Source organism: Corylus avellana, chromosome ca8 (assembly GCF_901000735.1).
Source record: "Corylus avellana chromosome ca8, CavTom2PMs-1.0".
NCBI classification, from domain to species: Eukaryota; Viridiplantae; Streptophyta; class Magnoliopsida; order Fagales; family Betulaceae; genus Corylus; species Corylus avellana.
Genome location: NC_081548.1, coordinates 8,262,116 through 8,276,808, shown reverse-complemented (window position 1 = coordinate 8,276,808; position 14,693 = coordinate 8,262,116). Strand labels below are relative to the sequence as shown.

The 14,693-nt window shown below is 31.9% G+C and overlaps 1 protein-coding gene and 2 pseudogenes across 1 annotated transcript in view; 2 read left to right on the top strand and 1 right to left on the bottom strand.

Moving 5' to 3' along the window:
• The window catches only part of LOC132189415 (disease resistance-like protein DSC1), a 3,410-nt gene extending 2,587 nt beyond the window's left edge, over positions 1 to 823 (top strand). The window contains exon 3 of the mRNA XM_059604156.1: positions 188 to 823. Within this exon, the coding sequence (XP_059460139.1) occupies positions 188 to 823 (636 nt within the window). The remainder of the gene's footprint in view (positions 1 to 187) is intronic.
• The window catches only part of LOC132190832 (UDP-glycosyltransferase 90A1-like), a 54,300-nt pseudogene extending 45,962 nt beyond the window's left edge, over positions 1 to 8,338 (top strand).
• On the bottom strand, positions 3,164 to 4,196 carry LOC132189414 (blue copper protein 1b-like; annotated as a pseudogene).
• Positions 8,339 to 14,693: the final 6,355 nt, after the last annotated feature.

Below are 14,693 nucleotides of genomic sequence, written 5' to 3'. Positions count from 1 at the left end.
GTATCACTTTTTAAATATTGGAGGTTACAGTGCAAATGGGTGGATAGTTCATGGGGGTAAAATGTATTTTTCCCATAGAATAATGTGTGGAGTAGGATTTCAACTCAAGACCTCAGTTATGATATCATGTTATCTCGTATCACTTAGTTAATACTTTAACACACATCATCCTCTGCTGATGTAACAGGATTGGGTTATGCTTGGAGTTGGTAGAATGTTTAGCATTATCCTCCCCGGCAATCAAATCCCCGATTGGTTCACGTATCAATGTGAGGGACCCTCGGTACATTTTGAAGTACCTACTGCTGACCCCATATTGAACGAGTTTGGTGTATGTGTTGTTTTTGCATCACGTGTTCAAGTATTATCTTCATATAAAGATAGCATGTCATTTATCAACCATACCAAGAATACTATTCTGACTTATTTGTTTGCAACAACTGGTGGCCAATTCCCTCTTGAAGATCACCTATTGCTAGGCAATATTGTTATTACCAATGATTTTGAGGATGGTGATGAAGTAGAGGTTCTTGCAGATTGGGGGCTTGAAATCATTCTGAAGAAAATAGGGGTCTATCTACTATATGAAAGGGTTGTTGATGGAAAAGATGAGGATCATGCCATTGTTGTTAGTGATGATGAGGATGACAATAACAATATAGAAAACAGATGCTCCTCTAAGAGAAAAATGAGATCTCCAAATATGATTGATGATTCACAAAATTTGATGAAAGAGAAAAAGCTCAAAAAGATTGCTACAGAGGAAAATGAGTATTATGTTTACTCTTTTGGGACGAGATCTCAAAAGTTTCAATTTGAGTAGTTGTAAGATATATATATATATATATATATGTATTCTTGTCTCACATTATTGTATAATTATTGAAATATGTCATGCTTCCAAGTGATTGTCAATGCAAGTTTCCTCTTCAGTCTCCATATGCCATCCATCATGCTAAATTCTCTTAGAAAATAATCTATGTATGTTACAAGCCACAATAAGTAAATCCTAACATAGTGGTGCCAAAATTACCAAAATATTCTTCATCTTTTTTTTTAAAAAAAATAAAAATAAAAAATAAAAAAATGCAAAAAGCAGGCATTGGTCAAGATTCATTGTATTTGATAATTTCTTATTAGTATAGTTTCTGATAAGTCACAAGTGTAAAGAGTAGGTAGTCTCTAAAAGGTAGCTCAATTGGCTAGAGATCACGCCTCATGAAGCGGAGGTCACTAGTTCGAATTTCATTCCTCATTTTTCGTCCTTCCCTTATGTGAATGTGTAAAAAAAAAATAAGTTTACTATATCTTTTCACTCTTTTTTTTTTTTTTAAAAAAAAGGTAACTATGTATTTTTATTCTCCAACTGTACATATCATTTGTAATGATTTCTCTATATATTGAATACACTTCAATAGGATCAATTTTCCTGGCCAAATCTGGTAATTCTACGTACCATTTTTTTTATCCTCTAAAGTTGTAGCATGGTTTCTCTAACAAAAAAAAAAAAGAAAAAAAAAGAAAAAAAAACTAATTTCTATGCATCACATGCTATGGAGGACCACGCTACATCAACTTTGAAATGATAAAAACGAGATTAAAAGATGATGTATAACATTATTCGACTAAATCTCTCTTGTTCATCATTTCTTACTCTATCTAAACTCCTCATACAATTCCTGAAACTATATATGAAAGCATTCCCAAAAAAAAAACAAAAAAACACTACTGAGAAGCATGTCAGGAAATAATAAGCTATATATATAAACTTTGGATCACACTACAACTTAATGACGCCTATATTGTCTCCAAGGGATAGCTTAATCTACTGGATATCACGTCTCATGAAGCGGAAGTTACTAGATCGAATCACCTTTTCCTTTCCCTTTCCTTGTTTAGACATTAAAAAAATAAATAAATAATCAACACCTATCCCATTTCTTTTCTAACAATCCCATTCGGTTTTAGCAAACAAGTGCACAAGAAATTCCATACAACTTAAAAGTTTGCAGTTTTAATTATATTTTGGAGATAGTACAATTTGTATTCCCATATTAAAAAGCAGAGATCATTATGGCCATAGGATTGTCGTTTTGATCATTGTTTGTTGCTTGTGGTAGAAAATTAGAAGAACTATCTTTTAAACGCATGATGGATGTGTCATGAATACTGAATATTTAATAACTGAAAAACATCTTCCTATCAGCTTAGGCTTTTGGGATAACTGATAATTTAACATAGTATCAGAGCAAAGGTCCTGTGATCAAATCTTGATTCCGTCAAATCACCCTCCATTTTAATTAAATATTTCACAATGATTAAGTGATTAAATGTATATCTACTTACCAGCTTAAGTTTTTGGGATAACTGATAATTTATCTCTTCCCAATTTGCTAGCATGTGATTAGAATCTTCATGCAGGTGGCCAAAGTTTATTTTCATGCTGGTGAACAATTAGGTTATTCAAATTTTATTGAAATTTATATAGTACAAGAGAGGAAGGTTGTGGGGTCCACTTGTCTCGAGTAGTGAATCCTAGTCTACACCCGACGTTGGAATAATTTTAGAAGTCACTCTTGTGTCCCTCTTGTGTCACTTTATGAATGAGGTGGCTTTAAAATCATCATTTGATTAAATTCAATAATAATTGATCACAAGCCCAACAGTGATTTTAGAAATCATATCATTTTCAGAGTAACTAAACAAAAAGAACACAAGAGTAACTTCTAGCATTACTCCCCGAGGTTGCTCAATGCAGGTGAGCTCTATAGCCTCCTCTAAAATTTGGAAAGCAAAATTATAGTGGATCCTCATCTTTTAAATAAAGCCTAAAAGCATAGACTTGTACGTATTAGCATTATTGTCCTATAAACAATCAAATTATGTTTGAGTTGATAAAACGCCAAATCTTCTATTAAAAGCCATTTCCACCCCCTCCTTATAAACTGCCTAAACCCCACCTGCTGTTTGCAAGATAATTTAACAAATATGCTCAAACATAGTATTTTGTACAAATATAGATCACAAATGGTTTATATTTCAGAACACACATACTACTATAAATCAATAAATTCAGATCTAATACAATGCAAACAATTAATGAATTCAATACACTCCACAAACATGAAAGAAAAATTTTAACTATAGTACTATTGATCTAACTTTAAACCATGACCATGGCAAGGATGCCAAAAACAACCATCATCCACCCATAATATATAGGTTTAACGCATTCCTTAGCTGCTGAAACTGGAGAACATGCTGGAGACATTGTCTGAGGCAGCACTGTTATGGAAAGTTTTTGGTTTCCATTCTCACAATGTTTGGCAACACCACAAATATACCATTTTCTTCCCGAGGTTGCTAGTGTAATCACATCATGTCCACTAGCAAGGCCTCAATTCCCAATGGTGCAACACACTGTTGGAAGCCAATTCCATTTACTTTAAGAACATTATGAACTCCCTCTTTATACTTGAAAACTGCACCAAAAAGTTAATTATTCCATCATCAATCAAACTTAAAATAAATACATTTACAATATATTTTTTTTGAAAACTCAATAAGAAACAAAAATGATCCACTAGCAACCCCTTAAAAACAAGATAGCCTCAAAGTCGAGTAATGCTATGTATCAAAATCCGAATGAAAATGATTTTCCTTTACAAAAATTGGAGTAATGGTATGGGAGTGGTTCCCTATCCACTTTTTGTAAAGGAAAAAACTTTCTATTCGGATGAGATATAATCAATACTTTAACGTTCATCCTCAAGTATAGTTTCAAACTCCATTTTAATAGGTGAGACCCAACACCTAAAATATTTAATTAAATTAGAGTGAATTGACAGAATCAAAGTTCGAACTCATGACCTATGACTCTGTTATCATGTTAAATCACCACTTATTATAAAGTTTAAGCTGATAGGAATATGTAAATTTAATCAATACTTTAACAAAGTAATGATTTGAAAACAAACATGGGCAAATAAAACTAAAAAATTATATAAAAAAATATGGTAAGTACAAAAAGTTTATAGCGTTAATTTACCAAGAGTGTCACCGATATGAGCCCAAGCTTGGTAGTCAAAGTTAATGGTCCAGCCCCTGTCATCACCAACCACAAATTCTGTGGCCAAAATTGAAGGGACAAGAATTGCTACGATTGCAAGGATGAAGAAATATTGGGAAGATGCCATTGATTCTCTTTATTGTGTTGTTGGTCTCAACAACTAGAAATGGTGGGTATTTTTAAGTCAAAGATCTCACATCTTGACCATTTATGGACGGCAATGCCAAATCGCACAATTAATTTAATTTGTTGGAGTTGTTCAAGAGCTAGGCCTTTTCTTTTACATTTTGGACTGCTTGCCGGCTTTTAACTTTGAGATTATTGCCGCCATTTTGTGTTAAATATTAGTTAAATATAAAATTTTATTTTTTTTAGACAAGTGGTGATCCTTTAATGTGAGATTAGAATAAAACAAAGATCGATCATGAGTTCAAATCTTAACTTCGTGTGTTTTCTTATATTTTAATTATATATTTTACGTGTTGTGAGAGTTTGAACTCACATGTGAATGGATTGAAAAATTATTAATTATATAATTGAATTTACCACTTCTTATCTATTTAAGCTTTAGAAATAATTGATATTTAACACAACCATGTTAGAGGATATTATGGGATTTGATTTAAGATATTTAATTGTTATTGATTATAATGATTTGATTTTCTTGATATGATTGTAATCATATTTAATTATCATACATATTTATCTCATTTTTCCTATAAATATGAGTATTTTGTAATGTATAAGAGCGAAATTCCTTAGGGCTTTAATGGTCCATATAATCTTTACGTATTTTTCTATTTTTTTTTTCATTTAAATTTCTTTATATTGTCTTTTCTTTTACAGCTAGACAAATCGATGTTGCTAAGATTAATGCATGGATGGGAGTGTGTTTCTCAGTTTCTTTAATTTGGTTTATAGTTTGTACATAAGTTTGCATTATGTGTCCCTAAGGGGTAGCACAATCGGCTGGGAACCACGTTTTATGAAGCGGAGGTCACTAGTTCGAATCCCCTCCTCCCCCCTCTTGTGTGGACATGTCAAAAAAAAAAAAAAGTTTGCATTATGTGATAATTAGGATATTTTATATTATTATTAAACTATTGATTAAATTATTAAGTTTGCATTATGTGATGATTATGAGATTTTATAGGGTTAATAACTTTTTAGTACTTAGGTTTTCACTTTTTTATTTTTTCATACCTAGGTTTTAAATCGTATCACAAATGGTACCTGGCTTATGGGTAAAGACCAATTTAATACTTTCGTCACATTTCATCAACCGAACTAATTTCGGCTACCCCATTCCAGCCCTAGAGCCACCCACAATGGCCAAAATGGGGGTGGCCGGCCACTCCCTTTGGCCAAAATGGGGTGGCATTTGTCTTTTTTTTTTTTTTTAAGTTTTGATTTTTTTAATTATTTTAATTAGTTTTATAATTTTTTTTATTTTTGTTAGGACACGTGGAATTTTTTGTTATAACACGTCAGTTCGTTTGTTTGATTGACGGAATGGTGACGGATGTACTAAACCGATATTTACCCATAAGTTAGGTATTATCTGTAATTCGAATTAAAACTTAAGTGGAAAAAAATAAAAAAGTGAAAACTTAAGTACTAAAAAAGGTATTAACGTTATTTTATATTATTATTAAACTATTAATTAAATGATTAAGTTTGCATTATATGAGACTTAACTTTGTGTTGAAGGTCCGTGAATAGGTTGCTATAAAATGAGAAGATGAGCTTTTGAGAATCACCTGTTTGACTGTTTTAAATCAAGATCTATATTAAATTCCTTTTTTTAAAAAAAAAAAAAATCTATATTAAATTCACGAGAAAATGAAGCATAGAATAATATGACCATTAATATCATGGTCCTCTACATTCAAGGGAAATAGCTAGATCCATTCCACCGTTAAAATTAAATTGGTGAAACTTTACTTATACTTCGTGAAGTAATTTCAAAGTTTAAAAATTTGCAATGTCAATATCCTATGTTTAACTCTTTTTAATTTCACCCATTTTTTAGTTAAAATGTCCACAATACCCCTTTTATAAAAAATAAATGAAAATTATAAAAAATAAATAAATAACCTTGGACCCACCCACAACTTGGCCGTGGGTTTGGACTGAACTTTATTTGTTCATTAAGAAAATGGAAGCTAAGCAATGCTAAAAGTTATTCTTGTGTCACTCAAAAAATGATGTGGAGTGACATAAAAGTGACTTTTAGAATTACTCCCCAAAGCTGGGTTCAATCTATTATGAATGTGGGAATTAGAGGTTAAGGACTATTTTATGAATAATGTTAGAAACCGCATTTTTATTCTCTTTTGATATCTTTTCAAAGTTGAAGTGACTTTTAAGATTACCATTAGATCAAATTCAATAGTAATTCATCACAAATTCAATGGTAATTTTAAAAGGCACATCAATTTTGTAAGGATAAAAAAGATCCCTAACATTTCTCATATTTTATAGTAATTGTTTCTTTTTTTGTTTTTCCGAAATAATCAAACTTACTTTCTGCTTAGAAGGCACTCTTTGATTCTTCACTACTACTGGCTACTACAAGCAGGGCTGAGCATCATTCAGTAATGTCGTTTTCGGTAGAAAATTTTCTTTTGCCTTTCGAAAAGTAAAAAATTTCACCGACTTATTCTGCCAATTTTTTTTATTGACACCGAATGGCAGTCAGTAAAGTCGGTTCGGTAATGTCGATCGGTAATGTCAGTATGTGGAAAAATGGAAAATTTGTCGATAAAGTCGGTTGGTGAAGTCAGTTCGGTTAGAAAAACCTCTTCCGCCTACGGCACCGAAAAATTCGGAATAGAAAAAAAATCATGCCGCCTCACATCCATCATCTAGTCGGCCACGGCCGGTGTCGGTCGAAAGTCGGTCGGTTAGCAGTTAGTCGGTGAATTTGTTCGGCCCTAACTACAAGTGCAGCGTGCTTGCAGTAAGCACTACAACTATAAGCAAGTGGCAAGGAATGTCTTGGATCAACCAACATATCTTTTACACATCGTATCATTTTGACAAAGGATAAAAATCATTATCTATCACATCTTTTACTCATTTACGAATAGTAAATGGATAAATCCACCATTGAATTTGTGTGTGGTCCACCAAGAAAAATGATATAATTCATTCATTTTTCAACTATCTTTTGACTATCTCTATAGTGAATGGATGAATCCACCATTAAATTTATATGGGATCTATATGAGTTCACAAATTTAATGGTTGATCTATTGAATTTATAGGATTAAGACACGAAAAATATGAAAAAAATATTGACGTGAATCATTTCTTGACGTAAGACAATATTTACCTATATTCTCGGTAAAAACGAAAATAAGGAAAGTATCAAAAATAATATTACAGCAGCGCTGCTTAATCAAAATTTTACCGGTTCTCAGACAATGGAAATGCAAAATGAAAGATTGTCACTATTTCCGTTGATTGTCAATTTTACATTAAGATTTTATTCATTTTATTAGGATTTTATTAATTTGTAGAAGATTTTTATTTGATTAGGATTTTATTTTCTTTCCATAATAGGATTAGATTTACTTTAATTATTTCATTTCCTTATTATTATGATTATGTTTACTATTACTACTAGGATTAGGTTTACTTTCTCCACAAGTATGTCTCTTCGGTAAATATGCTACTTTGTAATGTAAAACAAAGACTTAATTGAATTATTATAAAATCAGAGAAATTCTCTCAAAACTCTGTGGAGTTTGTGTTCTTTTCTCAACCTGCAGGTTTGAGCTTATCTTTGAGTAAAAGACGAAGACGCTTCTCCTTGCAAAATTAAAAACGTTGCTATTTGATTAATTACTTTAGTCTTCTACTACGTCGTTTCTCCTTCACAAATTTGAGTGGTCCAGGTTTTTGAGCCATTATGGATGGAATTCGGTGTTGGAGATCATGTTGATGGATGGAATGGGATGGGTTCCAATATTGGCGTGGCCCATGCAAAATGAGCAGCACCTGAGTGCCAAGTTCTTGGTGGAGGAGGTCAAGGCAGCGCTTCGGGTCCCGGTGGTGGGCTGGGACCGGAAGGTTGTGAGGCGGGAAGTGATTTGTGAAGCGGTGAAAGAGTTGATGGGAGGAGGGAGAGGGAAGAAGGCAAGAGAGAAAGCAATTGAGTTGGGGAAATTGGCAAAGAGAGCAGTCCAGGTTGGTGGGTCTTCTTACAAGTGCTTGGATGAGCTAATTCACCAGCTTCCTCTTGGGAATGCCATCCATCATTGAATTTGAGCACTCTATATTTGGATTAGGTGATTTCCTTTTTAACAGTTTAAATTTAATTTTAAGTTATTTATGATAAAATTAAATTTAGATAGTTAAAAAAATTTAAAAAAAAATTAATTAATTTAATTTCAAGCTATGAAGCAAATTGGTTGGTTGTAATAATTGATGAAATTCATATGCAATGGAGAATTAAATATAAAGTGGAATAAATAGATAAATTTAGACTATATTTTACAGTTGGTTCGGTGTTAGACATTTATGTCCACCACTAGGATAGAGCGCTATAGGGCTACATTGTGCTTTAATTACAATACAAATGATCCTTATTTATACAAAATGGAAAAATATATATACATTGGCCCCCCGAACAAACACCTATTTTACAATTACGCCACCAAACTTTAAAATGTGACATTGAGACCACACATACTACCATCTTGTGTCAAATTAAACACTTTTATATTTTTCTTCCCAAAATCCCCTTGAAAGGGCTCCACACCCTTTGAACACTAAAAAGTCTAGAGATGTTAGAACCCCATAAAAACACCCTAATGATACAATAAACTATCTAGGGACGTTAGAAACCCGTCATGAAACCTAGATGACATCCAGATGACTACCAAGTAATGTTTACATGCCAAATTTCAATGGAACACACAAGGACTCATCTTTTCACACCAAAACACTTGGGCGATAAAGAAATTACAAGTAAAATTTTGAACATTGAATGAGACCAAAATCTAAAGCCTAACAAGCCTCACGCACACCCACTCGCACGCCTAGTACTGTAACTTCTTTTTGTATGCAAGGTTTTTCAATAGCTTTAGCAAAATTTAATTGCCTGCTACGTCAACAGAGACGAACATATGCACAGATCGGGGTGGACCATGACAACCCCCGGTTTTGCAATTTTTTATTAAATATACTTTCAAAATTTGCACTTGAGACTACACATTTTAGCTTGGCCCTGGCCCAAAAGAAAGTAATCCAACAATCTTTTTGCTTTGGCCTCCACACATAACACATAAACCAATTCCAGAATTTGAATGCCTGGACCCATCAAAAACATTCCATAATTTTTAAGAATGCATTGGACCTCTCAAACAAGAAAATTCATATGCCCGTAATGTCCCAAACCCATGAATTAAAATGTCATACTTCTTTCGCCAAAATCCATATTGTTTTCATGAGTGCAGATGAGGAGAATGCAGTTTTTCATATAGAAGTTTGGACCAATTCTTTCCCAGCAGTAGAATTCTGGACCAACTTACTAGTTACTACATTATACATTTGTCTCTGGAAGCATCGAAGCAGTGCTGCCACCCCCTTTCCTTTTTTCTTTTTTTTTTTATTAAAAAAAATCAGAAAATTAAATTTTAGTTTAATATATTTATATTTTTTTATTAAGAGTGACATGTGTCACCATTTTATTAGCATTCACGTGACATCTAACATAATTTTCGTCAAATGTTTTAATAGAATTTGACTATATGGACTAAATTGTTTTTTTTTTTTTGCATATTCTAAGGACCTCTAAGTTCACTTTCATACGACATAAAGCGATTTGTAATTTAGGCCACCTATATGGTCTAATTTTACATTTATCCTATTTTTTGAATTCTAGACCAATTTAATTTAATTTCAAGCTATGAAGCACCAAACTTTATTTTTTGTATGTATCCACCCTTGGTTTTTTTTTTTTTTTTTGGTTTAAATAAAAAGTTTTGTGCTTTATTAATTTTGGGAAAAGTCCATGTACCGCCCAAATTACTACCAAATTGACAATGTCTCCCTCCCCCCTCCCTCCCCCCCCCCCAAAACTTCGAAAAATTGTCAATGAGCCCCCTAATGACTGAAATACCCATAATAAAAACTAAAACTAAAAATTTTAAAAATAAAAAAAGGAGTGGCAGTTTAAAAAAAAAAAAAATCATTCTTTTAAAGAAAAAAATTATTATTATTATTTGTTTTGGAATTTATAGGGGTATTCTTGTCTTTTTTACAAAAATTTATAGTTATTTTGGTCTTTTTGCAAGCCTTGAGAGGGACATTGGTATACATATTTGAACACTGTTCTAGCCCAAAAACCTAAGCTAATAGGCTTACGTTCACTTATGCATATTAAGTTTTTTTTTTTTTTTTTTTTACTTTCTCATCATGAGACTCAACACTCACACTCATATTATTTTTTTTTAAATAAAAAAAAAACCGTGGTTAGTTAAAGAGATTTTTTTATACTTTTCCCAGAAGAAAAGAAGAGAGAAATATTGTGATCTGAACACCGCAAAGAGTAGTGAATGATCAGTTTGCTTCATGATGATGTTGATAATGGTGGCCATGGTTCATGGGCTTTATGGTTTCCGCTCCACTCAAGTCGTTTTCATTCTCTCTCTCTCTATGCGAGTAATAATGTTTTCTCTAATCTTTTTATAATCTTGCAGTAAAGGGCACCGAAAGGCCAAAGGAAAGATGGATACTGGAGTCAAAAGAATAAAAATTGAGCCTCTGAATAATTTGATGCAATCTCTCCCCTTTGGCGTTAAAACAAACTGCAAAAGGGATGGAATGATGCAATTCCAATTTTCAAATTTGAATAACAAAAACAAAAAATTTAAAGGTATTTTGGTATTTTTTATAGCCTCTGTGTTAAGAGTTAATGCCAAAAACTGACAGAGGAGTATATTGCATTAAATTAAAAGTTTGCGGGCTGAATTTGAGAGTTTTTGGACTTTAGTGAGTCTTCTAAAAACTCATGAAAATTCATGACGCTGCTGTTCAAGAAACTTTGTGAAGTTATATATATATATCCCAGAAGAAGGAGGCCAAAAGAATCAAATATACACAAATTTTGAGCTTCTTGTTTTTATTTCCTTGGAACTTGAAATTTATTCCTCCAGTTCATGGCCAAAGTAAGTCATTGTATATTCATCAAAACGGAAGGCCATCATTTTTCCTCCTGTCAGCTTTGCGATTATGTCAACAAAAGCATAAGAATCTATTTTTTTATTGTCCAGGCAAAACGGTGCGTATTGGGTTGGATTGACGGACATTATAAAGTTAGAAGAAAATGTAACGGGAGGGTTTATAACACTTTTTCGATAAACTTAACGAGTTAAAAGCAAAAAATAAAATAAAATTGGGAGCATTATTAATTTTCACGCATTGACCTAATGATTTATTATAAACTTACCCTAATTTTTTTTTAAATATATACTTTATATTAATATTTTTTATGTTGTGAATAAAAAATGATTTTTATAGGTTAATATGATTGTATAAAATATTAAAAAATATATATTAACAATTTTTCATACATGCCAAACGCTAAAAAATAGTTTCAACAGAAAATATTTTTCTATTTTCTGTCCAAATAAATAAATTCTTAATGTTAAAATAGAGAAAATTACAACCCTATCAGAATTTCCCTGAATCATTTCCAAACTTACCATCTTATAAGCTTAAACACTAAAGAAAATGGTGGACAAAGGGCAAAAGAGAGTTGGTGAGCCATTTGGTGATTTCGTTCTAATGCTATTTTTTTTAATTTTTTTTTTGGGGGGGGGGGGGACATGTCTGTATAAGAGGAGAAGAAAGATTTAAACTAGTGACTTTCGCTTCATAAGTCATGATCCCAAGCTGATTGAGCTACCTCTTGGAAACCCATTCTAAAGTTTTTCCTGCTTCTTTTTGTTTTGTTTTTGTTTTTTTTTTTTTTAAGATTCTTTCGACCTTAATGCTCATGCTTTGCAGCACTCATGTCACGATACTATAGCTAAGACTTAGTGATCAAGTTTGTTTTCTCTACCATTGAATCTGCGTGGCCTATTACTATAAAAGTCAAGTCAATTAAAAATACTAATGCAAAAATGACTTGAAAATGACTTATAGGATTAGTCCTTTCATTTCATTGTGTTAAAATGGTTGAAGCATGAGGCAATGGATGGTGACCGAAGCACGCATGTTCCAAAAACTAATCTATCTCATCACTCTCAATTGGGCTTCAATGAGAGCAAGTGCTCATTGCACGACAAAGAAAATATTTCGTTTTTTCTTTGCCGAGCTGGCGCACTATAACAATTTGTTCTCTTCCTTCAAACATTTGAAAAATGGGACACAAAATTAATTTAACTCTTTTAACATATATTATAAGAAAGTTGGTGAAAAACAAACGGTCTTAATTAATTTGGCCGATAAGATTCTTTTACTAACTCTTAAAAATAAAAAAAAAATAAAAAAATTATTTGACAAAATGCTCTTCAAGTAGTTAATGTTGCGAATCGAAATTTATAAGATGCTTGATTGGCATATTGTTTATGTTAGAAGGGAGGCAAACTCTACTACCCGCGAGTTAGCCAAAGCGACGGTTCAATAAATCATAGACCAAATTTGGATTGGAGAAATTCTTATTATATTTATAATATTGTTTTGTTAGCACATGTTGTTACCGTGCATAACAATGAAGAATAATATGAAATTCGAAAAGAAAGAGATCAAGAGAGATTCAAGACACAGATTTATGTGTTCGGCAATGTGTATATGTCTACAGGAGACAGCAGCTATATTTTTTTATTCAATGATTTAGGGTTACAACATAATATATTTATAGGAAAACCCTAATTATAAGTATTTTGGAAAACTCCAAAATACCCCCCCCCTCCCCCCACATAACTTATTTGTCTCTAAGCCCACATAAACTAATTACATCCAATGTGCCTGTAGTAGAATATGAGCCACTTATTCCAACAACGCAACATGCTCTATTTTTATAAGAAAAAAAAATACTTCATTGATATGTACACAAGGGATGTAACAACTCACTTCAAAAACTATTTTTCCCATCTGTTTTTAAAGTTAAGAAGTATAACTTAATTTCAAGAGTAATGTTATTATTCACATTTATTTTATATTGTCTAACATTGTTGCCTTGTTGGCATAGTTTAAGTGACTTCTTTTGTCAGTTGCTTAAAATACCCAACGTGACTAATGTGAAGAGTAGCATTACTTTAATTTGAAAGATCTATATAACCTTTGGACTTTGATGCAAATGATATAAATATCACCCTTGGATTTTGATGTAAGTGTGCAATTTTAGTCCCTATATTTTCAATTTGAATAATTTAGCCCCTGCGCAATACATCTTTGACAAATTTAACCGCTCTGTTAAAATTTTCTATTAAATCTAACCTATGTTTTGTTAAATAAGTTGAATATTTACCATAATTTTTTTTTTCCCAATAATTGGTATGCAACATAAATCCATGGATCTATTAGTATGATAATGTTGCTTACAAGGAACGGATGGCGACTGAAAGCAAAAGAATCAAGACAAGTAGTAGATGACAAATAATGAAAATACTAGAAAATAATGGAATTATTAAATTAAAAATAGCAACCAATGGTAGTGATCATATGATTAGCTAGCCGAGTGAGAGAGAAGACAAACGTAGAAAAATGAATTATTATTATTATTTTGTTTTTCTAAATGTATAAATTGATGCTTAGCGGCTAAGATTAGAGGGAATATTCCATTCTTTCTTTATATTTTTTGGACCCTAATATATAACATATCACATCCGTTAATAACTTAATATTGTGTGTTTGAAGTGGTTGGCATAGAAAAAACATAAGATAAAGGAGAAACTTGAGAAAACCTTATAAACTTTTACGCGTTTTGAAATTATCCTCACAAAGTTCAAAAACTCTCAATTAAGGATATCGAACTTTCAATTTGTTTCAATTACCATTTTCGTTAAGATTTTTCATTAAATCTTGTAAAATTTTTCAAAATATATAAAAAATTATAAAGTTTTAAACATTTACTTTTTATAAAAAATATATTTTGTAATATCTTTACAGTTGACTCCCAATATGATAATAATATTAAGGGCTAATTACATTGTTAGTAGGTTTTTACTTTTATTTTTTTATTTTTTCCCACATAGGTTTCAAATCATTTTATATATGATACATGACGTATGGGAAAGTAGTAATTTAGTACCTCTGTCACATTCTGTCACCCAAACTAACATAATGCACGTGTTGTCACATACAAATGTCACATGTCCTAAAAATAATTAAAATAATTAAAAAAACTAAACCCTAAAAAAAATAAAAAATAAAAATAAAAATTATGGGATGGCCAAGCCACCCCCAGAGGGCATGGGGGTGGGCAATGGCCAAAAAGGAGTGACTGGGCCACCCCCATCATTTTTCAAAAAAAAAATTTTTAAGGGTTTAATTTTTTTTAAGACATATGGTATTTGTATGTGACGACATTGGCATTCCGTTAGTTTAGGCTAACGGAGGAAGGAGGAATGATACAGCCTCAACTTGCGGTTAACTTGGGGCCAACTTT